This window comes from Oncorhynchus kisutch, linkage group LG7, assembly GCF_002021735.2.
Source record: "Oncorhynchus kisutch isolate 150728-3 linkage group LG7, Okis_V2, whole genome shotgun sequence".
Classification (NCBI taxonomy): domain Eukaryota; kingdom Metazoa; phylum Chordata; class Actinopteri; order Salmoniformes; family Salmonidae; genus Oncorhynchus; species Oncorhynchus kisutch.
In genome coordinates this window covers 6025639-6052658 of record NC_034180.2, presented here as the reverse complement: position 1 = coordinate 6052658, position 27020 = coordinate 6025639, and the positions used below count along the sequence as shown (strand labels likewise).

Genomic DNA, 27020 nt, shown 5'->3' with positions numbered 1-27020 from the left:
TGGATCTACTTCCATTCTGGACACAGTTCCACGTAATGGAAACAGGCTGTTTTAAATGATATTACCTTCTTGCTACCCAAACTATAGAATAATAATTGGAAATTGTCATAAACGTGTCATTTCAATTATTCCCAGATTTTCCCACTGTGTCCCTTACAGACAGGTTTTTTTTCAGTGAGTACTGGCGGCTAGCTGTTCCACAGGAAGCTTATCTCTAACCCAAACACTAGATATCGGCCTCCCTCTGTTCATAATGTGACCTTGTATTGAAACATTTACTTCTTCAAATTACTAAGATATTGCATTAGTGCTATCTGAAAGCCACTTACCATTCACTTTGTTCCTTCACACTTATTAAATGTCTATTTAAAGATTCATATGTAATGCTTTGGCGGGATCAATATGTATTAACTGGGCTGGCACTGTCTCATGCTCTGTCCATATTAAACTATTTGGGCTAGGGGGCAGCATTTTCAGGTTTAGATGAAAAGCGTGCCCAGAGTAAACTGCCTACTACAGTCCCAGTTGCTAATATATGCACATTATTAGTAGATTTTGATAGAAAACACTCTGAAGTTTCTAAAATTGTTTGAATGATGTGAGTATAACAGAACTCATATGAAAGGCAAAAACCTGAGAAAAATCCAACCAGGAAGTGGGAAATCTGAGGTTTGTAGTTTTTCAACTCTTGGCCTATCGAATATACAGTGTCTATGGGGTCATTTTGCACTTCATAAGGCTTCCACTAGATGTCAACAGTCTTTAGAACCTTGTTTGAGGCTTCTACTGTGAAAGAGCGGGGAATGAGAGGTGATTGAGCCAGGTGTCTGGCAGAGTGCCATGGGCTCGTGATTCGCGTTCATGTGAGAGTTCCATTGCTTTTCTACAGAAAAAGGAATTTTCCGGTTGGAACATTATTGAAGATTTGTGTTAAAAACATCCTAAAAATTGATTTTATACTTCGTTTGACATGTTTCCACAAACTGTAATATGACTTTTCGTCTGAACTTTTGCCTGGACCTGCCCGCATGTCGTGAGTTTAGATTGTGTACTGAACGCGCGAACCAAAAGGAGTTCTTTGAACATAAATTATGGACTTTATGGAACAAATCAAACATTTATTGTGGAACTGGGATTCCTGGGAGTGCATTCTGATGAAGATCATCAAAGGTAAGTGAATATTTATAATGCTATTTCTGACTTCTGTTGACTCCAACATGGCGGATATCTTTTGGGTTTTGTTGGTCTCTGATCGCCGTGCTCAGATTATTGCATGGTTTGCTTTTTCCGTAATTTTTTTTGTAATCTGACACAGCGGTTGCATTAAAGAGAAGTACACTGCTCAAAAAAATAAAGGGAACACTAAAATAACACATCCTAGATCTGAATGAATGAAATATTAAATACTTTTTTCTTTACATAGTTGAATGTGCTGACAACAAAATCACACAAAAATTATCAATGGAAATCAAATTTATCAACCCATGGAGGTCGGGCCCTCATACCACCCTCATGGAGTCTGTTTCTGACCGTTTGAGCAGACACATACACATTTTTGGCCTGCTGGAGGTCATTTGCAGGGCTCTGGCAGTGCTCCTCCTTGCACAAAGGCGGAGGTAGCGGTCCTGCTGCTGGGTTGTTGCCCTCCTACGGCCTCCTCCACATCTCCTGATGTACTGGCCTGTCTCCTGATAGCGCCTCCATGCTCTGGACACTACGCTGACAGACACAGCAAACCTTCTTGCCACAGCTCGCATTGATGTGCCATCCTGGATGAGCTGCACTACCTGAGCCACTTGTGTGGGTTGTAGACTCCGTCTCATGCTACCACTAGAGTGAAAGCCCCGCCAGAATTCAAAAGTGACCAAAACATCAGCCAGGTAGCATAGGAACTGAGAAGTGGTCTGTGGTCACCACCTGCAGAACCACTCCTTTATTGGGGGTGTCTTGCTAATTGCCTATAATTTCCACCTGTTGTCTATTCCATTTGCACAACAGCATGTGAAATTTATTGTCAATCAGTGTTGCTTCCTAAGTGGACAGTTTGATTTCACAGAAGTGTGATTGACTTGGAGTTACATTGTGTTGTTTAAGTGTTCCCTTTATTTTTTTGAGCAGTGTATATCTTGAGCACTTGTATCTTTTATCAATGTTTATTATGAGTATTTCTGTAAATTGATGTGGCTCTGTGCAAATTCACGGGATGTTTTGGAGGCAAAGCCAAATGTAAACTGAGGTTTTTGGATATAAATATGAACTTGATCGAACAAAACATACATGTATTGTGTAACATGTTGTCCCGGGAGTGTCATCTGATGAAGAATATCAAAGGTTAGTGATTCATTTTCTCTATTTCTGTTTTTTGTGACTCCTCTCTTTGGTTGGAAAATCGCTGTATGCTTGCTGACCTAATATAATGATATGGTATGCTTTCACCGAAAAGCTTTTTTAAAATCGGACACTGCGGTTGGATTAACGAGAATTGTATCTTTAAAATGGTGTCTAATTCTTGTATGATTGAGAAATTTGAATTATGAGATTTCTGTTGATTGAATTTGGCGCCCTGCAATTGCATTGGCTGTTGGCGAAGTGGAACCCCGTTCCTAGACAGGTTAAGTCTTTACCTAGCATGTTCTGTATTCATCTACTCAACCGTTTAACACCATTGGCTCTATTTAACAGGGCATGGGGTTTATTTCAAAATGTATTACCAGGGTGGAAGAAAACTCTTTATATTTTTATTGGTTAGGGGTAAGTCAAATCCCGTACAATGCTTTAACCTTATCTTTCTCAAATGATCCATAAAGAGACCACTGAACATTTCTCAGAATACGTCTATGTGTGGGTGTGCAAGTTGTATATTTTTTTCTTTCTATTGTTACTTCGTCAGATCTCTGGTAACCCATTATACATTTGTGTTACATCACAAATTCCTCCTCTACACCAGTGTTCTATTCATACAAGGGTTTACATATTCCCTCTAATGTTCTATTTAAAAGCATATTCGGGAATAATACTCTATCTCCATACAGAACCCCTATATAAAGTTGTAAATCTTTAGTTTTTCATGTCCACACCACAGCAGCCCGAGAGGTATGCATATCTTTCATATCGAGGAAATCAGTGTCCGGGGGCTGTTACCCTCTCAAATATTTCATTGGCATCTCCTGTCAGTGTTCACTAACTGTAGATCGATGGGCAGTGGTGGACCGAACCCCTAGATAACGTTATAGATCTGAAAATTCAGCTCACACAAAACTGGTTGGGGTATTCATTATTGTCCTTATATAACTATACTTAGGTATTCACATTCACAACACGTGCATCTTCATCGATTATAAATTCCTACAATAAGACCTTGTGCTATTATCAGTGGTTCTCAGACCACTTAGACTTTTCTATTGTTACATCAATGGTTCTCTTGCCACTACTTCCTATACACTTGTAGTCCCAGACTACGATGGGCGGTGGTGGATGGAAGCCCTAGAACAACTAACACAGATCTGGAAAACTCGGCTCACATTCACTCAAGTCACAATGGAGCTAGTCCCCAGACTCAGTACGTTATAGCTACATTTCAATCTCTTATTATCCAAATTTCAATCCATTTATTATCCACATTTCAATCAGCTTAAAGTCATATTTTACAATCACACAACTTTCACATCCACATTCACTTAGTACTAGTCCCAAACACACTTAAAATCTCCATTATTACCCCATGTGCATCTTCAATGATTCTCTTGTCGTTACTTCCTATGCACCATATTTATCCTATATACAGTGCCTTCGGAAAGTATTCAAACCCCTTGACTTTTTCCACATTGTTAGGTTACAGCCTTATTCTAAAATGGATTAAATAGGTTTTTCCCACATCAAGCTACACACAATACCCCAGAATGACAAAGCAAAAACAGGTTTTTAGAAATGTTTGCTAATTTATAAAAAAAATACTAAACTGAAATATAACATTTACATAACTATTCAGACCCTTGTCCCAAAGCCACTCCTGCATTGTATTGGCTTTGTGCGTAGGGTCGTTGTCCTGTTGGAAGGTTAACCTTTGCCACAGTCGGAGATCCTGAGCGCTCTGGAGCAGGGTTTCGATCTCTCTGTACTGCTCTGGTCATCTTTGCCTTGATCCTGGCTAGGGTGGCACATTTTGGGGAATATTCAGAGGTGGAAACATTCCTGTTGGGAATTAACGGAAATATATGCAAATTTACATGAACACCATTTAAGTGTAGCTGTTTTTTTGCATTGGATATATTTACCATATCATATGGAGACAAACATAATCCTTTTACCTTATGATAAGTAGACATAATTGCAAATTTATTAAATCTTTCCAATAAAAACAATTTAGTTACGAATTGAACTTTAAGTGAGTTGACTCTTCACATGGGATGATTTCACAGAACAACAAAAGAAAGGGACTATTGAATGATCCCCAATGATCCATCGAATCTCCCAAAAACTTTTAACATACATCTGTAAAATGATAGTCTAGAAACTAAAGCTTTGGTTGTCTTCCTCTCAGGCTTTCATGTCTTCTGCCTAAACCTCCTCAATGTCCACCTCCTGAACTTCAGACTCTGAGGCCTCATCTTCACTGTCACTTTCCAACCTTGTTGAGGATGGCTCGTTGTCAGGCTCAAAAAGTCTCAAATTTGCCCGGATGGCCACCAATTTTTCAATTGGTCAGCCTGTTATGTGCTTTGGTGTGTGTGTTCCCAAACAAGGACCAGTTGCGCTCTGAGGCGGCTGATGTTGGTGGGATATGGAGGATGATGGAGGCAACAGGGAAAAGAGCCTCAGATCCACAGAGTCCCTTCCACCAGGTGGCTGACTACCGTTCAAAAGTTTGGGTTTACCTAGAAATGTCCTTGTTTTTGAAAGAAAAATTGTCCGTTGAAATAACATCAAATTGATCAGAAATATAGTGTAGACATTGTTAATGTTGTAAATTACTATTGTAGCTGGAAATATCTACAGCAGCCATCACTCCTGTGTTCCAATGGCACGTTGTGTTAGCCAATCCAAGTTTATCATTTTAAAAAGCGAATTGATCATTAGAAAACCCTTTAGCATGTTAGCACAGCTGAAAACTGTTGTTCTGATTTAAAGAAGCAATAAAACTGGCCTTCTTTAGACTAGTTGATTATCTGGAGCATCAGCATTTATGGGTTTGATTACAGGCTCAAAATGGCCAGAAACAAATTACTTTCTGATGAAACTCATCAGTCTATTCTTGTTCTGAGAAATTAAGGCTATTCCATGCGATAAATTGCCAAGAAACTGAAGATCTCGTACAACGCTGTGTACTACTCCCTTCACAGAACAGTGCAAAGTGTCTCTACTCCCTTCACAGAACAGTGCAAATTGGCCCTAACCAGAATAGAAAGAGTGGGAGGCCCCGGTGCTGGCCTTCTAGGCAGAATTCCTCTGTCCAGTGTCTGTTCTTTTGCCCATCTTTTCTTTTTATTGGCCAGTCTTTGCAACTCTGCCTAGAAGGCCAGCAACCCGGTGTCACCTCTTCATTGTTGACGTTGAGACTGGTGTTTTGCGGATACTATTTAATGAAGCTGCCAGTTGAGGACTTGTGAGGCGTCTGTTGGTATTTATTTTTAGGTGGGGGGTAGGATTCATTTAAGAGGTAGGGTTTAACTCTGAGACCATGAGAAACCAGATTCTCTGGTCTGATGAAACCAAGAGTCACATCTGGAGGAAACCTGGCACCATCCCTACGGTGAAGCATGTTGGTGGCAGCATCATGCCTTGGGGATGTTTTTCAGCAGCCGGGACTGGGAGACTATTCAGGATCGAGGGAAAGATGAACGGAGCACAGAGATCCTTGATGAAAACCTGTTCCAGAGCGCTCAGGACCTCCGACTGAGGCGAAGGTTCACCTTCCAACAGGACAATGACCCTAAGCACACAGCCAAGACAACGCAGGAGTGGCTTCCGGACAAGTCTCTGAATATCCTTGAGTGGCCCATCCAGAACCCGGACTTGAAGCCGATCGAACATCTCTCATCTTCTTCTCTGCAGATCCTCTCAAGCTCTGTCAGGTTAGATGGGGAGCATCCCTGCACAGTTATTTTCAGACCTGAAAGTAACTGTGCAGGGATGCTCCCCATCTAACCTGACAGAGTTTGAGAGGATCTGCAGAGAAGAAACTCCCCAAGTATAGGTGCGCCAAGCTTGAAGCGTCATACCCAAGAAGACACAAGGCTGTAATTGCTGCCGAAGGTGCTTCAACAAAGTACTGAGTAAAGGGTCTGAATACTTATGTAAAACATTTGTTTATACATTTGCAAAAATGTCTAAACCTCTTTTTGCTTTGTCATTATGGGGTATTGTGTGGAGATTGAGGAAAAAAACAATTGAATACATTTGAGAATAAAACTAACGTAACAAAATGTGGAAAAAGTCAAGGAATCTGGATACTTTCCAAATGCACTGTGTAGTGTACACACATACTAACGAACACGTCAATATAGTTTAGTCAGGTTTGTATGATGTTGACTTGACCTAATAGCTGACTCATATTTACCCACAACCTCATATTTACAGTGGGGCAAAAAAGTATTTAGTCAGCCACCATTTGTGCAAGTTCTCCCAGTTAAAAATATGAGAGAGGCCTGTAATTTTCATCATAGGTACACTTCAACTATGACAGACAAAATTAGGGGGAAAAAAATCCAGAAAATCACATTGTATAGGATTTTTTATGAATTTATTTGCAAATTATGGTGGAAAATAAGTATTTAGTGCCCTACAAACAAGCAAGATTTCTGGCTCTCACAGACCTGTAACTTCTTCTTTAAGAGTCTCCTCTGTCCTCCACTCGTTATCTGTATTAATGGCACCTGTTTGAACTTGTTATCAGTATAAAAGACACCTGTCCACAACCTCAAACAGTCAAACTCCAAACTCCACTATGGCCAAGAACAAAGAGCTGTCAAAGGACACCTGAAACAAAATTGTAGACCTGCACCAGGCTGGGAAGACTGAATCTGCAATAGGTAAGCAGCTTGGTTTGAAGAAATCAACTGTGGGAGCAATTATTAGGAAATGGAAGACATACAAGACCACTGATAATCTCCCTCGATCTGGGGCTCCACTCAAGATCTCACCCCGTGGGGTCAAAATGATCACAAGAATGGTGAGCAAAAATCCCAGAACCACACGGGTGGACCTAGTGAATGACCTGCAGAGAGCTGGGACCAAAGTAACAAAGCCTACCATCAGTAACACACTACGCCGCCAGGGACTCAAATCCTGCAGTGCCAGACGTGTCCCCCAGCTTAAGCCAGTACATGTCCAGGCCCGTCTGAAGTTTGCTAGAGAGCATTTGGATGATCCAGAAGAAGATTGGTAGAATGTCGAATGATCAGATGAAACCAAAATATAACTTTTTGGTAAAAACTCAACACGTCGTGTTTGGAGGACAAAGAATGCTGAGTTGCATCCAAAGAACACCATACCTACTGTGAAGCATGGGGGTGGGAACATCATGCTTTGGGGCTGTTTTTCTGCAAAGGGACCAGGACGACTGATCCGTGTAAAGGGAAGAATGAATGGGGCCATGTATCGTGAGATTTTGAGCGAAAACCTCCTTCCATCAGCAAGGGCATTGAAGATGAAACGTGGCTGGGTCTTTCAGCATGACAATGATCCCAAACACACCGCCCGGGCAACGAAGGAGTGGCTTCCTAAGAAGCATTTCAAGGTCCTGGAGTGGCCTAGCCAGTCTCCAGATCTCAACCCCATAGAAAATCTTTGGAGGGAGTTGAAAGTCCGTGTTGCCCAGCAACAGCCCCAAAACATCACTGCTCTAGAGGAGATCTACATGGAGGAATGGGCCAAAATACCAGCAACAGTGTGTGAAAACCTTGTGAAGACTTACAGAAAACGTTTGACCTCTGTCATTGCCATCAAAGGGTATATAACAAAAGTATTGAGAAACTTTTGTTATTGACCAAATACTTTACTTATTTTCCATCATAATTTGCAAATAAATTCATTAAAAATCCTACCATGTGATTTTCTGGATTTTTTTTCTCTAATTTTGTCTGTAGTTAGTTGAAGTGTACCTATGATGAATATTACAGGCCTCTCATCTTTTTAAGTGGGAGAACTTGCACAATTGGTGGCTGACTAAATACTTTTTTGCCCCACTGTATGTCCATCATGATGGGTTTAACAACAATTAAGTCATTCTGTAACTACAGTATAGGACTCAAATGTCGTCGGAATGGGTAAACACTCCATGTTGAAAGTATGTTTATTATCTGTGTGGGTACGTACCTGAGCGAGTGTACGTCTGTAATCTGTATCACCCGTCTCTTCCAGGAGGAGGAGGGTCCAGAGGTGCTGCTGGTGAAGGAGGAGGGGTATGATGAGGGTCTATGGAACCCAGAGGGGACCATGGTCATGGAGGACAACAAGACTACACCTCCTCCTGAACCCACAGAGGAACCAGCTGAGCAGCACAGGACCACACACAGTCTCACTGAGGTGAGCCCACTGTGAACTACTGTCTGAATGGTATTAGTTTGGGCCATATTCCACTAAGCCTCTCAGAGTAGGAGTGCTGAAGTAGGATCAGTTTTGTAATTTTAGATCACAAGACTATGTAGACAAGTGCGGGACCTGATCCTCGATCACCACTTCTACTCTGAGACTCTTTGTGTATAAGTGCACAGGTCTTGATATATTGTCTGGTAGTGTGAGACCATGCCTTTGAATTATCAAACCATTCATTAAAGAAGGTCAAGTAATCAAATCAACTAACACGTTTGCATAGTACTCACAGCAATCCCTCAATGCCCAATCAGAAGATGCTCCATAGAACGGTGCTCATTTCAGATTTCTTGATCCAACATCCTCTCACTCTGTATATCTTACAGTCAGTAGACATGGAGGATGGGAAGCCTGATCTGCTGATTGTCAAAGAAGAGACAATCGAAGACGAACCAGAGAGTATTGATCTGCTGAGTGGACTAAAGCTGGGGGAGGAAGGTAAGGGAGAAATAATAGTCTATATACAGTAATAGATCTTCAATGGAAATAGTGATGCACCTGGCTATTATTTTTCCTTAATTTTCTTCATTCATAAAATGAAATTTGTTTACATACAAAAAAACACAATGTATGAAAATGCTCAGGTAATTGACAATAAAAATCCAAATGTAGAATGTTCTCTGCCATGTTTGTGAAGTCTATTTTGTAACCTCTTCCTGCAGGTGGTTGGCTGGAGGCTAACAGAGGAGACTGGGCAACCATCTTGGATTCCCATACCCAGACCGGTGCAGCCAAAGGCCAAAGAGACAACATCACTGATCAGGCCAGGACCAGAGGCGATATAATGGAGGTCAGTGGATGGGACAGCATCCTCAACTCTCAGCGGGGGAACGTTAACCACAACCAGAAACTGACAGTCGAACACAAAACAACAACCAAACTTAGTCTCCATGACAACAGACTGGCTGAGACCAGGGTGAGGCGTAGATTTGGTCTGCAGGGTCGGGGAGGTGTCCGTATGCGGTTGGAGAGAACAGAAACAGACTCTGCTGGCGATGCTCCGTCCTGCTCCTATAGTGGTGATTCAGAGAGACTGATGGCACCTCAGGTTAACCCCCTAACAGGTGCTGCCTTCAGCCTGCCTTCTATAGGATCTATCAACTGGAACATGGACCCTGCGACAACACAGACACTCCCTGGCCTTCATCCTCCTCACACTCTCCTAATGTTAAACCAGACCTCAGACAATGCCAGTGACTCAACACTAAATGGCTACACAATCCCATTGACAAATGACAGTAGTAGAGACGTAATCTGTAAATCTAGCAGCGCCAAAGAGAAGCGCTTCCCATGTTCATTCTGTGGGAAAGCCTTCAGTTTTCCCAAACAGGTGGAGATCCACCAGAGGACTCACACAGGGGAGAAGCCATTCAACTGTACACAGTGTTATATGCGCTTCGCCCGGGCTGGCCACCTGAAGAGCCATCAGAGGGTTCACACAGGGGAGAAACCCTTCAGCTGCTCCCAATGTGAGAAGAGGTTCTCCCACCAGCACCAGCTGAAGAGGCACCTGAAGGTCCACACAGGAGAGAGGCCGTTTGCCTGTACGCACTGCGAGAAGAGGTTCTCAGAGAGGAGCTACCTCAGGATACACCAGCAGAAAATGCACATGGTCCATGTATAGACATGTAATGTAGTACTCGTTCGTTTGTTTGTAGTTAATTTTGTTAGTTTTGGATGTAGTAGGGAACTGGATGAGGTGACCTGAGGAAAGAATGAGTATGATGAGGCAGAGTAGATGATATGGTGATCATGGGGGGTGATGGTGTCCGTAAAAATGCTTCACTGATGTAAAGTGAACCTTGTCCTGTTTGATGCTGGTGTTTTATAATGAGGAAATGATAGTATCTTAATTCATGTTTACTTGACATGAAGTAGTGAAGATGTGTCTAATGTTGAACGATTTCCAAAGTATTCTATCAAAGCGATGGTACCAGATTTATATAAAAGGTAGTGTTACCATAGTGAAGTTATTCTACTTGTGATTGCTATTTTGTTTAAATTAAATTCTAAATTGACTCTGCTGACTGACTTGGTTATTTTGTATCATTTTTTATATATATATTTTAGAATACTCTAATGGCTCCATATTGTTAGGTACTTCAGTTTTCAAGATGGGCTTGATTGTGGTTGAGATTTTATAATGTCATGTTTCTGTGTATACAGGAAAGAGTTTTTTAAATGAAGTTTTCTGCTTTTCAGTACAATCTTTGTTTGCAGTCTGTAGTCAATGAAGACCTGCCGATCCGGTGTTACTGGCGACTGGGCCTTCCCGAGTCAGAACAAAGGCCCCAACCACGAGGGACAGAGACTCCACCACAACCACTACATAGAACACAACCAGTGGACAGGTGGATTGAACAACCTCAGTCCTGGTGGTCGTCAGGGATCCAGTCTGCAGCCCAGACCCTTCTCTTCACAGTCTCATTGCAGGGATGGAGCAGGACCTGGGGCTGATAGACAAACCCTCCTGTTCCTATGATTCGAAACACCACAGTATCCATGATGAGAAGAGCAGGTCACCCTGGGCTTCAGCCTTCACAGAGTGTAGTGGGAGACCCCCTGGTGGAAGTCAATCAGGAAGTTTGTCTAATGCCTGGTGAATGGGTTTTTCCACCTGAGGGTGCTAGCTCCTGCTTCTACCTTCTCTGATGTCACTCGGTCACAACGTGGGAGGCCGAGTATTAGGATGGATGCGGACAAGCCGAACACCTGCCCCACCTGTACAGCGCGTCACTAATGCGAACTATGTGAAGGCACACCAGACCGTTCTCACCAAGGAGAGGCCCTTAAAGTTGCAAGCTGTGTTACAAGAGCTTCTCCTTCCGGAGTAACCTTACCAGACATAGGAGTGACGACAATGGGGAGAAATTGTAGATGTATGCACTTCTGGGAACAATTCTTTACCGGAAATATTATAGTTATCATGTGAAGTGTCTTGTCGTAAGAGGGTAATTAACCGCATACCCCTCATAAACCCTTTGTTAACTTATCATTTGAAACAGCGACAGTAAGCCTAGACTAGAACAAGCACTTAAATATTTACCTTACTGAGTAGATGGAATAAAGTCATATTATTATATTTTATCACACTTAACAAGTCTGCTCTGAACTTGAAAGATAGTGATCATGAATAGGAGATTTGATATGTAACGTAATAAGCAGTACCGTATTTCAAAAAACAAAGCGCACACCTTTTTCAGTTCCCAGCCTTTGAGCTATGACGCCAACCAATAAGATCCTTTCTCTTCAGTGTAAACGGAAGTGAGCAGTTACCAAAAACAATTATCACCATAGCGTTGTTCGTGTTGTTATTTGGACGTTTATTAACACCGTTGAACTCAAAATATGCTTAACTGCACAGCATTACATACTTACCTCAGGTAGTGTTTATTTCGCGTTGGAGACAGGACTTTGTTGCTAGATGTTCTAGGTAAGGCTAGCTAGCTGCTAACAATGGCTAACTGTATTGTTTTTCATACTCAAATAGCCTCCGTCTTGGAGGTGCTAGCGAATGCAGCCGTGGCAGAGATCTGTAAACTCGTAGATGACGACTATGCAGTATTTCGTTTGGAAATAACCCAAAGCCAGAAAGAAAACAGGACATTGCGGAGAAAACTACAGCTGCTGGAACTGAAGGTGGCACGGGAGCGCGCAGAGAGGACCATTCGTCCGAGTAGTATCAAGATCCTCGACCGATACAGAGGAATGGCAAGAGGTACATTTTGCAGAAGGCCGAGGTTGCGCTGCCTATCGCCCCATTCCCCTCTGCGCATGTGTGACCTTAGATGTGTTAAACACATACTGATGGTTAAAACGTCTTAGGGATAGCCCCCTTTCAATTTACGCCTAAATAACATACCCAAATCTAACTGCCTGTAGCTCAGGCCCTGAAGCAATGATATGCATATTCTTGGTACGATTTGAAAGGAAACACTTTGAAGTTTGAGGAAAATTTGAATTGAATGTAGGAGAATATAACACAATAGATCTGTTCTTTGAAATGCAACAGAAAGGGCCCTGTTCCAGCCATTACTCTGGTTGTAATTCCGATGGTGCCCACAAGAAGGCAGCAGTGTATGTGTGGATAATTTGAAGCATGAGCGAATTACATGACATTTAGTGTGGTACATTTGGGCAAATCGTGAAGGAGACATTTGCATTCATATTAAATTTTTCTGCAAGAATATCGTCAAATCTGTATACTTGGCCTTTGATTTAGCTTTTCCAGTATTAGTAGCCATATTATAAGTTCAACATTTGCAAAACAACCAGTTTTCATAACTTCATAACTCGGAATATTTGTATAATTTTTGTCCAAAAGGAAAAGGCATGCTGTCGTACAAGGTTAGTAGATACAATTTTCGACAGATACAAGGTTTACTCTCGTAAAGCCCAGCTCATTAGCTATCTAGCTAGCTTTGTTTGACCCCGATTGGTGCTTATTTGACAACGTTAGAGTTGTTCAAGTGAAGTCCGCCCGCGTCAGTAGCGTGCCATGAAGGAGTTGCTCTCTGACCAAATATGGTGTCCTATAGGATATACAACACCCCAAATGATATAATATAATATATACATAGGAACATGATTTGACTGGTTGAAACAACATTTCGGGTTAGATTTTCACAGATTCATTTCTTTGCTAATTGAACGAGTGGAAATACAAAATCGATCGTGCATGCTATATGGACCTTTTTAGGATATGAACAAGGATTTTCTCTAACAAAATGACACTTCATGTTATCTCTGGGACCCTTTGGATAATAAATCGGAGCACAATTTCAGAATGTAAGTCCACATTTCACCTTCAGGGATGAATTTATCAAACCTATCGTGGCGAAAAAACTGTTTTGTTAGGAGCTTTCCTCAAACAATAGCATGGCATTTTTTTGCAGTAATAGCTACTGTAAATTGGACAGTGCAGTTATATTAACAAGAATTTAAGCTTTCAGTCGATATAAGACACTTACATGGTGACACAAGGCGCTGCATGATTTACAACTGTCCAGTTGACGGCACTTGGGTGTTGGTCAGTTTTTTTAATATTATGCAATAACTCCCCTGATTACTTCATATTATTATTTACCCAATGAAAACAATGTGATGCATGGAACATAATACATCAATCAATAAATAGTATATCAAGAAGTATTACCTTACATCCTTGCCAATTCTAGACATTATCAATTGTGTACAATATACCGTTGAACATTGACCGTAGCTAACCTAACCACCTCTTTCCCCCAATCACTCTCTCAGGTGAAGGACATCTCACTGGAGGCCATAGGAGGGTTGTGAAGCCAGCTGGACACAATACATGGAGAGATGACCAACCAACCACTGTTGATGAGGAGAGTGCAACCTCAACCCAGCACGTTATCGTGATAGAGGTTAGTGTAATAGTATAACATCTAAATTACAGTTCCTTTGTTAATCAAATGTGGCCCATTTATTTCAGAAAGGCTGCCTTCAGCTATTCACTTGCTTACATGTATCTGCCATAGGGGAGCTTGTGAGACTTCTCTGACACAGTGTTTTTGCTGCAGTCATTTATCTGTGGCGCTGCGCCACGGCAAAGAAATATGGAACTTGAAAAGAATATGTCTGCCGAGGCACACTTTTAAGATTCTAGAACAGTGCACATTTACTCTGCAAGCAACACGAGTAATGCATGACAACCCCATAATAGAATAGTTTATCTTTACCAAGTTGGCTTGTTGTTGTGTGTTCTATGCGAGAGAGATATTCCTCTGAAGGTGCATTCAAGTTATGAGTGCCTTAGGGAGGGAAACATGAATTCTGATAAGCAGTCAATGCATAACAATTCTTGTAATCACCGGGAAAACAGACGTTTTAATGGCCTTTGTTAAATATAGGGGATCCCAGTTTTCCATTCCTACTTTATTTATTTCTCAACTCCTTAGCGAACTGCACCATTTTAAACCCATCGTTTTTAGCAGTGGCATGGTTAAGCACATTCCCACTCCAATTCCCTGTGAGTGTATCGGGGAGAGTGGGGAAAAATGTAACACGGGTCAATTGTATAGTAACTTGGGGTAAAACACAACCCTTCCTCTAAATATTTTTGGGGAGTGACTTAAAAACCATTGTGATGAGACGGATAACATTTTTAGTTGAGGAAGAGTAGTGGCAACCAGGGACAGTGTTGGGGGGGGGGGGGCTACATCATATTCACTGTGTTTATTCAAGTTTTTGGGGATACAAAATTCAGCAATAGGATGCTAACTAGTTAAAAGATAATATTTAGGATCTAGCTAATGATTAGCCCAATAGGGTAAATGCAGATAGGCAACCATGTGCTTCAGCCTATTTGTTTATAGCCACTATGCTCCATCAGTTGGGCTACAGGTGATAATGCTTATTACTAATAGCACATTTGATATGTTCAAATAAAGAAATGTGTCAACCCAAGTGTTGTCCTGTTATTTCGACTAATCAATTGGTTGAAATGTTGAAACTTGTTTTTCCATATATAGACAGGCATGTGTTTGAATAAAATGAACTACTGAGCTTGTCTAATGCTTTAAGCACACTGTTTGATTAAGTAATTAAGACACACAAATTACTTAAGAAAGAACCCGATGATCACACTATGCTAAAAAAAAAGACAGCGAGTGCCTGTGTGACTGGCTTACGTTGTCTCGCTTTCCTCCCTATTGCAGTGAAAAGGTACCACAGCACAGCATGTGTTTATTGCAGTGTCCGTGCTGATTTCAGGCATTTCATTAATTACTGAAAAGTTATTTTACCGAAATCCCTAATTTGTTTAGGAATAACATTCCCTCAACCCTTGCTCTCTTTACGTGAAACACTTAAGCATCGCATGCGACCAATATGGCCTGACCTATAGCCTATCATAATGACGTCAATAAATTGGTTATAACAAACTACGAACACAGTAACACGTGACAGCAAAATGGATGCGGAGGATGTGAAAAATAAACTTGAAATGGGTGAATGTTTACTGGTTTCTTAGGAGGTAAAGGGGAAGTCAGATCTGTGGAAGACATTTGACCTAGTTGTGGAAATGACTGGGGATCAAGAAAAATGAGGGTCTAGGAGCAAGCGTTGCGTAAATATTGTGTGCCAAACAGGTGTTGTTCGATTACATAAACGTTCATTAATAAACATCACTAAATAACAACACTAATGATTTATAAAGCCTTTATTACAGCAGACTAAAAACAGTTGCATGCATTTGTGAATTGCGGTTTATTTATTGTTTAGGCTAATTATTCAAAGCTCCCTTTGTTATTTAATTTTAAACTAAAATGCTTGATTGCTTTTCAAAGCATTAATGTCTAATATGCTGTGTGATGGCACGAACAAAGGAATCATTGATTGATTCATATAGTAGCCTATATATTGAAATAAATATATATATATATATATATATATATATATATATATATATATATATATATATATATATATATAGTAAGTAAGTTATGGTATTATGACTAAACAGGACGCGCTCTTAAGCCTATAGCTCGATGGTGGTTATACAAGGCTACTATACAAAGCCTACAAATGATAATATCATTACGTATAATAATGATGATCATAATATTAAATGTAATAATAACCATTAGAAGATCAAGAAAATGTAGGGTATAGGAGCGAGAGCTGCATGCATATTATGGGACAAACAGGTGTTGTTAGATTACAATATTTTTTTTCTGCCTGTTTGGAACAGTATAAGCAACACTAAATACATTATAAGTAATACCAGTCTGTTATAACGAAAAACATTTTGGAAGCTTTTATTACAGCATAGCAAAGATTAAAAACAGCCGGATCTGTGAAATTGCTTTATGCAACATTTTGCCGTTGCACGAGGCGTGATGCCAAAGGAATCAGTAGGCTATTAAAAAAACACTCAAACAGGCAACAGAAGCCAAATCTGTCTTATTTCTGTAGATATATGGATGATTTATAAAGCCAGGCACCTTTAACAGCTATTGATTTTAGACCTAATTAAATTGGTGTTTCCTCTCTCCTCAACTTTCTTAGACAATTAGGCTCAAGGCAAGGGATGTTTCCTCGTCTCTGCTGCTCCTGCCTCCACCGCATGGGTTCTCAATCCCAATATGCTGGTCAACTTTTCTATTATGCACATAACAACATGGGGAAAGGCGCCAATTCTACAGCGCACTGAAGATTATGTCGACAGCGACCTTATCCAACACGGAGAGAGTGCATTTGTTATAAAATATTAGATTTTTTAGTGTTGCACCATTATTTTTTACATACAGTTGAAGTCGAAAGTTTACATACACTTAGGTTGGAGTCATTAAAACTCGTTTTTCAACCACTCAACAAATGTCTTGTTAACGAACTATAGTTTTGGCAAGTTGGTTAGGACATTTACTTTGTGCATGACACAAGTAATGTTTTCCAACAATTGTTCATAGACAGATTATTTCACTTTTAATTCACTGTATCATAATTCCAGTGGGTCAGAAGTTTACATACACTAAATTGACTGTGCCTTTAAACAGCTTGGAAAATTCCAGAAAAGGATGTCATGGCTTTAGAAGCTTCTGATAGGCTAATTGACATTATTAGAGTCAATTGGAGGTGTACCTGTGGATGTATTTCAAGGCCTACCTTCAAGCTCAGTGCCTCTGCTTGACATGATGGGAAAATCAAAAGAAATCAGCCAAGACCTCAGAAAAAAGTGAAACAGGTGCGAATCAGACAGGTGTCTTGTGCACCATGAAAAAACCCTCTACATTTAGACTGCTCGACTAAAGAAATCTCGGTCGACCAACAGCCTATCCACCAAACAATCTAACAGTTGACTAAATGGGGTCAGCCCTAAAATTATTTTAACAAATCATTTTACAAATATGTTATTGGGGCAAATTTCTGGATGTATAAATTATATTTTAGATGGTGTCAGCATAATTTTATTTTCCTTCATTTTGGATAAGAATTCAACCTTTTCCCCCCACTGCTACGACATTGTTATCAATTCTACTCATGTACCTTTAATAAACTCCTTCTTCTTGTCAGTCTGAAGATGCAGAAGTTGCAGGTCCTGGAGGATCGTCTCTGGTCAAGCAGGAGAGGACTGAAGGAGAGGATCCACTACACAGCAGAGACATCCAGGCTGGAGCAGCGGCACCTCCTGAATACACGGAGGACCTCACCGCCAAACCCCAGCCCAGGGCCCAACACAGCATTGCGGAGGTCAGTGGAAAGCCGAACGGCGTCCTCAAGACAGAGACGAACACAGAGAATTTAACTGTAACACAAAGGCTCTTACACACAGGATCTGACCTCAAGTCAGACCCAGAGAGACTGGGGATGGGGAGACTGGGCTGTCCTCCTGCTCCTGCCTCAGAGTATTTACTTTACGGTGACTCGGGGACAGTTAATTCCCATCTGGACTCAGGTGACGAGTTTGAGACTGGCAATGATCCGTCTTGTTCTTACACTACAGAGATGGACCCTGCCAACATATCCTTGGGTTTAGAGACACAGACTGATCTGTCTAGAGGGGACATGAACCGGTATAGTAGTAGTGTATACTCTGAAGGGTGCCTAGATGAGAAAGGGGAGGTTATAGTCGTAGATGAGGTGGCTGTGAAAGTAGAGGGTGACGCTCCTCCCACATGGAATGCAGATAGTCACCTAGGAGATGGATACTCACAGGGCAGAGATATCTTAGATTACAGGGAAAGCTTAGAGACAAATCTAAATGTCGCGACCCACTCCCCTTTACACACGCTCAGGGGAGCAACATCTGGCGGTAGTAAAAATAAACGTTTCCTCTGCATGTTCTGTAACAAAGGCTTCAGCAGCCCCCAGAAGGTGGAGATCCACCAGAGGGTCCACACAGGGGAGAAACCCTTCAGCTGTACCCAGTGTCACATGCGCTTCGCAGAGGCTGGCACACTGAAGAGGCACCAGAGGGTCCACACTGGGGAGAAACCGTTCGTCTGCCACGTGTGCCATGCTAGTTTCTCACACTCGTTCAACCTGAAGAGGCACCAGAGGGTCCACACAGGGGAGAATCTTACAGCTGCCCCCAGTGTGAGAAGTCCTCCCACCAGCTGAAGATGCACCTAAAGGTCCACATGGGAGAGAGGCCGTTCGCCTGTACGCACTGCGGGAAGAGGTTCTCAGAGAGGAGCTACCTCAGGATACACCAGCAGAAAAAATAATCACTCTATAACATAGAAAGTAACCCTTTGATTCCATTGCCTCTGATGTTTAGATCAAACCTTGCGTTAAAGACAAAGATTCATTTTCCTTGTTCTGAACAGAAAAGATCCACAGATGCATTTGGATTAACGACAGTAACAGATTTGAATTTATCTGAGTAGAATATTTTATCCAGACATTGTGTGATATATAAGCCTAAAAAGTCTGTTACATATTGTGTTTGTACTGTGTAGGATATATGTTCACAAATGCCTGTTTCATTACTTTCATTTAACTACTTAAATGTTTTCCAAGACACTTTTAATTAGTATATTAATGCAGTTTATTTATCAAGTCCATGCAGATTTGTAGTTGAGACATGATGTGTGTGTGGATTTCATATGGTGTCATTTAAAACGTGTTCATGTTTTAATAAACACAAAATGGGACTTATCGTTCTAAGACTTTCATTGAGACTCTCTTTTAGTATACATCACATCTGATCTCACCCTATTCTGCATACATACAACAGTGCTTTATAACCAATATACACTTACTAAATATACCTACACATACCCACACACTACCAAACACCTACTGTACATGTCAAAATAGTTTAGTCAGGTTTGTCTAATGACTTGACATATCATAGCTGACTTATTTTTACCAACAACATATTTATGTCCACTATGATGGGTTTAACAACAATGAAGTCATTCTGTAACTACAGTATAGGACTCAAACCTAGTGGGGATGGGTAAACACTCCATGTTGAAAGTGTGTTTATCTGTGTGTGCGTGTGTACGTACCTGAGGGAGTGTATGTATGTCTGTTAGTGATGCGCGGCTTGACTCACTGAGCAGTTCCCCTATGGTTATATCTGCAGGGTATGTTTAAGGGTCATGGAATATTGTGTGGTTGGTGGCGAGCGGATTGAATAAAGAGAAATGATAGCTTAAAAAAAAATCCATAAATGTTTAATTATTGTAGGGTAAATTTAGCCTAAAATAATGAAAGAAAAACCTTTAGTGGCTTTAGTGCATAAGCCCATCATCTTTGCCTCAATACTGACTAATCTCCCAGTCCCTGCTGCTGAAAAACATCTCCACCGCATGATGTTGTAACCACCATGCTTCACCGTAGGGATGGTGCCAGGTTTCCTCTAGACTTGGCATTCAGGCCGAAGAGTTCAATCTTGGTTTCATCAGACCAGAGAATCTTGTTTCTCATGGTCAGAGTCCTTTAGGTGCCTTTTGGCAAACTCCAAGTGGGCTGTCATGTGCCTTTTACTGAGGAGTGGCTTCCGTCTGGCCACTCTACCATAAAGGCCTGATTGTTGGAGTGCTACAGAGATGTCCTTCTGGAAGTTTCTCCACATAGGAACTCTAGAGCTCAGTCAGAGTGACTATTGGGTTCTTGGTCACCTCCCTGACCAAGGCTTTTCTCCCCCGATTGCTTAGTTTGGAACTAAACTAAGCAATCTAGCCAAACGTCTTCCATTTAAGAATGATGGCCACTGTGTTCTTGGGGACCTTCAATGCTACAGAAATGTTTTGGTACCCTTCCCCAGATCTGTGCCTCGTCACAATCCTGTCTCTGAGCATCTTAGATTCTTCGAAGTACAAAATTCAAAAGGCACTCGCACATCTGAGCCATCTTTTTTTGCAGGTGCGTGGCAACAGTTGAACAAGATGAAGGAAAAAGGAAACCGCACACTGCTCTTGATAGTATCACTGATCTTTAATAATCTTACGTATCGGCCTCACGGCCTTCGTCAGAGCTTTTGTGAGTAAATTTTTTTTCCCGCCACCCTTATGTAGACCTAGCCCCGCCCACATCCGTTCCACTCATCGAAAGGGGTTGGAGGGGAAGGAAAAACAAATAAGTGCTACGAAATATAACAATATGCATTTCATAAATATTTGAGTAAAGTGTGCAAATTATATGTATTAAACACGTCTATAAAACCACTATAGCAAGTTTGCATTAATCATTGAGGACGTCGTACGAAAAATGATGTCCCTATCTTAAATTAATTAATTCATGTTCAAATTCTCAACATACCATACATAGGCATTTAATCATTAAGTCCTTTAGGAAATAATGTCTGGAGGGTGAAAATCCCCAAACATTCTCTTTTACTCAGAGTATTATTAATATCACCACCCCTGTCTGAAATCTTAACGTTCTCTATACCACAAAATCTAAAGGTAGAAATGTCATTAAAATGTACTGCAACTGGATAATCTGTCGTTTCTCCTGATTTGAACTTTTATGTTCACTAATCCTCTGTTTGAGAAAACGAGAAGTTTTACCGACATTGCACAGCCCACATGGACATTTAATAATGTAAATAACATGGGTGGTGGAACACGTAATAATGTAATTTATTTGGAACCGTTTTCCTGTGTATGGGTGGCAGAAATATTCACACCTCATCATATTGTTGCACTGTGCACATCCTCTGGATTTATAGCTACCATTTGGAAGAGGGCGTAACAATTATTCTTTATTATTATAAAGAAAAACCCTAGAATGTGGTGTGTCCAAACTTTTGACTGGTACTTTATGTAAATAAGGTATCTGCTTTTAAACTATTTGTTAACTGTTTTTGCTTTGTCATTATGGGGTATTGTGTGTAGATTGCTAAGGATTTGTATGTATTTAATACCTTTTAGAATAGGGCTGTAATGTAACAAAATGTGGAACAAGTCAAGGGGTCTAATTATTTGACTTCGAAACAGGATTGAATACAAATTTCTTTCAGCATCTTGAGAGAATGCAAATGCGCAGTTCGATACTGTCTGTAGAGATGCTATCTTTTTCAGCATCATAAAAGCTGATAGTATTTCAATCACATAAAATAGGCAACCAAGCCAAACTGAAATCTTATCAGAAACTTCTTGGGTCGTTGTCACAGTTTTCAATTTCCTTACAACCGGTCAAACTAATGTAATTTGGAAATTTTGCTGAGAAATTCATTCCCGTTTTTTATTTTTTTATTGCATTTTCTCCCCGGTCCCTAAACGGCTTGTGAAAGAAACAGAGATGACAGAGAACTTCACCAATGTCAATTAGATTGAAGCATTGGTTCTATCGATTTGTGACATTCTGGTGAGCAAGGGTTTATTTAGTCTTCTAAGGCAACATGTAATGACTGAAGAGAAGCCTCATGTACTGTATCTACACTGAAGAAAATATAAACGCAACAAATATAGTGTTTGTCCCATGTTTCATGAGCTGGAATTAAAACTCCCAGAAATGTTTCATAAGTACAAAAATATGATTTATCTCATTTTGTTTACAAATTTGTTTACATCCCTCTTAGTGATCATTTCTCATTTGCCTTTGAATTATCAAACCATTAAAGAGTGTCAAGTAATCAAATCAACTAACACATTTGCATCGTACTCATAGCAATCCCTCATTACCCAATCAGAAGATGCTCCATAGCAAGGTGCTCATCAGATTTCTTGATCCAACATCCTCTCACTCTGTATCTCTTACAGTCAGTAGACATGGAGGATGGGAAGCCTGATCTGTTGCTGGTCAAAGAGGAGACAATAGAAGACGAACCAGAGAGCATTGACCTGCTGAGTGGACTAAAGATAGGGGAGCAAGGTAAGGTAGAAATACATATAGCCTACATACAGTAATATACAATATCATCAATGAGAATAGATGAACCGCTTGGCTATTTTTGAAATCAATACAACTTATGTTTACATACACAAACACACATTATCACGTATGAACTGGACCAGGTAATTGACAACAAAAAAACTCCATATGTAGAGTTCTCTTCCATGTTTGTAAAGTCTATTTTATAACCTCTTCCTGCAGGTGGTTGGCTGGAGTGTAACAGAGGAGACTGGGCGGCCATCTTGGATTCCCAGACGGGTGCAGCTATGGGCCCAGGGGACAACATCACCGAGCAGGGCTTGACCAGAGGCGACATAGTGGAGGTCAGTGGATGGGACAGCATCCTCAACTCTGGGCTGGGGAACAACACTGTTAACCAGATTCAGAAGCACAAAATAACATATTCACTACAACAGACTGGCTGAGCCCAGGGCGAGGCGTAGATTTGGTCTGCAGGGACTGGGAGGTGTCCGTATACGGCTGGAGAGAACAGACACAGACTCTGCTAGCGATGCTCCGTCCTGCTCCTATAGTTGTGATTCAGAGAGACTGATGGCGCCTCAGGTTACCCCCCTAACAGGTGCTGCTTTTAGCATACCTTCTATAGGATCTATCAACTGGAACATGGACCCTGTGACAACACAGAGAGGAGCTACCTCAGGATACACCAGCAGAAAATGATTAGTGTATACTGATATGTAGAAATAATAATAAATGTATTTCTTTATTTTATATAGCGCTTTTCATACAGAATGTCAGTCTCTTTTAAAAAACAAACTAAAACAAATTCAGGGAGCTGGCAGTTCATGGGAGAGGCTTCCACAGCTAGATGATGATGCAGTTCAGTAAAGGAGTAGCTTGATTGGAGGTGGCGTCGATGGTACAGCCAGAGAGGGAGACACATCAGTCAGACAAGCCTGGAGCTTTTCATCAAGCACCTCTGTCTCACAGGTCCTCCTCCTCTGTAGGTAGGCTGGAACCTCCACCACCGAATGTGTAGCCTCCATCTGGGTGATGCATCGGCAGCAATAAGTGCCTGGAGGCCATCACACCTGGGCAGTAATCAGCAACAGTCTCCTACGAGGCCAGCCTGTGTCATCCCCTCACACCACAGTCCACATCTTTCCATGTAGTACTAGTTAGTTAGTTTGTAGTTAATTCTGCTGGTTTTGGATGTAGTAGGGAACTGGATGAGGTGAACTGAGGAAAGAATGAGTATGATGAGACAGAGTAGATGATATGGTGGTGGTTGGTGTGATGGTGTCTTACAATGCTTCACTGAGGAAGAGTGACAAAAGTTGACCTTTTAGGTTGATGCTTGTGTTTTATAGTGAGGTAAGGATAGTGCCTTAATTTGTTTACTTGACATGAAATAGTGAAGCTGTGTATGTAATGTAATGTTGAACCTTTTCCGAAGTCCTCAAAATGTCATTTTATCAATGCGAGGGTGCCAGATTTACAGAAAAATGTATATTACCATAGTGAGAAAAGTTATTCTTCTTGTCTACTTGACTGTGCTGACAATCTTTTTAAATAATTGCAGGGACTGAGTACGCTTTATCTCAGTCGAAACAAAACATTATATTTCATTCTTGAATCAACACAAATGGAAATGTTTGATAATAAACTCCAATCGCTACATATTGTTAGGTACTTGAATTACTGTTAGAGATGGGCTTGACTGTGGTTTTATAATATCATGTCATGTTTCTGTGTGTACAGCAAAGAGTTTCTTATATAAACCTTAATGCTTTTCTGTTCAATTTGTTATTACAGTCTGCAGTCCATGAGGACCTGCTGATATCCGGTGTTGCTGGCGGTGTTGCTGGTGGGAGAGACTGGACCTGTGAAAGGGCTGGTGTTAAACCCTGGGCCCGGATCTGGACCCTGGATCAGGAGCCTTCACTCTTCCATCCCAAGTCAGAACCAGGACCCAACCACGAGGGACAGAGACTCCTCCACACCACAGAACACAACCAGTGGACAGGTGGACTGAACAACCTCAGTCCTGGTGGTCATCAGAGAGACAGAGGCTCCAGTCAGGGATCCAGTCTGCAGCCCAGGCCCTTCTCTTTACAGTCTCATTGCAGGGATGAAGCAGGGCCTGGGGCTGATAGAGACAGACCCTCCTGTTCCTATGATACAAACACCACAGTATCCATAAAGAACAGAGCAGGTCACCCTGGGCTTCAGCCTTTACAGAGAGCGGTGGGAGACCCCCCTGGTGGGAGTCTAACAGGAAGTCTGTCTTCTCCTTCAGGGTCTCATCTAATGCCTGGTGAATGGGTCCATAGAAGGCCTGGGTCAAGCCTTCCTCAGGTACCGCATGGTTACCCCACCAATACAGACAGGGTCAGGATGGGCGTTCACCACAAGATGTACTTAACTTATAACACAGGGCACCATCCAAACAACACCCAAACAATGGCTAGAGGTCAAGGAGGGAGCTCAAATATTAACCACCTGAGGGTGGTGGCTCCCGCTTCTACCTCCTCTGGTGTCATTGGGTCACAACGTGGGAGGCAGAGCATTAAGACAGACGCCGACAAGCCATACGCCTGCCCCACGTGTGGGAAGTGCTTCTCTGAGGCAAACTATGTGAAGGAGCACCAGACCGTTCACACCAAGGAGAGACCCTTCAAGTGTAAACTATGTTACAAGAGCTTCTCCTTCCGGAGTAACCTTATCAGACATAGGAGTGTCCACAATGGGAAGAAACCTTTCAGCTGTACCCAGTGTCATATGCGCTTCTCCCACTCGTCCAACCTGAAGAGGCACCAGAGGGTCCACACAGGGGAGAAACCCTAAAGCTGCCCCCAGTGTGAGAACAGGTTCTCCCACCAAAACCAGCTGAAGATGCACCTGAAGGACCACACTGGAGAAAGGCTGTTTGCCAGGAAGAGTTTCTCAGAAAGGAGCTACTTCGGGATACACCAGCAGAAAAACAATTCCACTCTATAACATAGAAAGTAACCATTCCCCTCGATAGCTTCTGAAGTTTAGATCAAACCCTGCATTAAAGACAAATATTAATTTTCATTGTCAGCAGAAAAGATTATTCCTGGGTAAACTACTGCATCCAGACATTGTGTGATATATAAGCCGAAAAATACTATTACGTATTGATTTTTGTACTGTGTAGGCTATATGATGTTCACAAATGCCTATTTTATCAAGTTCATGCAGATTTTCTTTTGAGACATTACACTAACATTTTTGTCAATTAGAAGACTTAAAATTAGTGCATTCATCTTAAGAAAGCTTGGTAAGACAACCACAACACAGTTATAGGAAGTACATTTTTCCTCAAAGTACTTCGTGACTTTTTTCCACATTTTGTTCTGTTACAGCCTAAATTTTAAATGTATTAAAATTGATTCATTGTCAAAGTGGAAATGTGTTTTTCGCAATTGTCTTTTAAGTCAATGAGTATTCATGCCATCTATCAGGAGTTAAACTGTATTTAACAAATCACAAGTTTTATGGACTCATTCTGTGTTCAATAATAGTGATTAGCATGATTTTTCAATGACTACCTCATCTCTGTACCCCACACATATAATTACATGTAAGGTCCTTCAGTTGAGCTGTGAATTTCAAACACAGATTCACACACAAACACCAGGGAGATGTTCCAATGCCTCACAATGAAGGGCACCTGTTGGTAGATGGATTTTTTAAAAGCAGCCATTGAATATCTGTTTGAGCATGGTGAATTTATTAGTTACATTTTGGATGGTTTATCAGTACACCCAGTCACTACAAAGATACATGCGTCTTTCCTAACTCAGTTGCCGGAGAAGAAGGAAACCGCTCAGGGATTTCACCATGAGGCCAATGGTAACTTGAAAACGGTTACAAAGTGTAATGGTTGTGATAGGAGAACTGAAGATGGATCAACACCACTGTAGTTACTCCACAATACCAACCTAATTAACAAAATGAAAGAAGGAAGCCTGTACAGAATAAAACTATTCCGAAACATGCATCCTGTTTGCAAATGTGGCAAAGCAATTCACATGTTGTGTTGGGGGCAAATCCAATAAAACACCTTACTGAGTACCACTCTCCATATTTCCAAGCATAATGGTTGCTGCATCAGGTTATGAGTATGCTTGGAATCGTTAAGGACTGGGAAGTTTTTCAGGATAAAAAAAAAGAATGGAGCTAAGCACAGTTCAGTCCCTAGTTCAGTCTGCTTTCCACCAGACACAGAGATTAATTCACATTTCAGCAAGACAATAACCCAAAACACGAGGCCAAATCTACACTGAAGTTGATTACCAAGAAGACAGTGAATGTTCCTGAGTGGTCGAGTTACAATTTTGACTTAAATCTACTTGAAAATCAGGCAAGACCTGAAAATAGTTGTCTAGAAATTATCAACATCCAATCTGACAGAGCTTGAAGAATTTAGAAAAGAATAATGGTCAAATGTTGCACAATCCGGGTGTGCAAAGCTCTTAGAGATGTACTCAGAAAGACTCACAGCTGTAATCACTACCAAAGGTGATTCTAACACATTGACTCAAGGGTGTGAATACTTATGTAAATTAAATATTTCTGTATTTTATTAATACATTTGCAAACACTTCTAAAAAATGTTTTCACTTTGC

General features: G+C 41.1%; 1 protein-coding gene across 6 annotated transcripts in view; it reads left to right on the top strand.

Moving 5' to 3' along the window:
- Positions 1-25443, top strand: part of LOC109894049 (zinc finger protein 768-like) — a 47092-nt gene extending 21649 nt beyond the window's left edge. For 2 of the 6 annotated variants that reach the window (XM_031828156.1, XM_031828153.1), the window contains exons 4-6: positions 8359-8523; positions 8916-9027; positions 9252-10616. In XM_031828156.1, the coding sequence (XP_031684016.1) occupies positions 8359-8523; positions 8916-9027; positions 9252-10213 (1239 nt within the window). In that variant the 3' untranslated portion in view covers positions 10214-10616. Of the gene's footprint in view, positions 1-8105; positions 8524-8915; positions 9028-9251; positions 10617-11826; positions 12308-13374; positions 13378-13848; positions 13980-17628; positions 17806-22271; positions 22384-22605; positions 22728-24180 lie in introns of those variants that run through there. The other 4 variants (XM_031828151.1, XM_031828152.1, XM_031828154.1 and 1 more) reach the window with 4 other exon arrangements.
- Positions 25444-27020: the final 1577 nt, after the last annotated feature.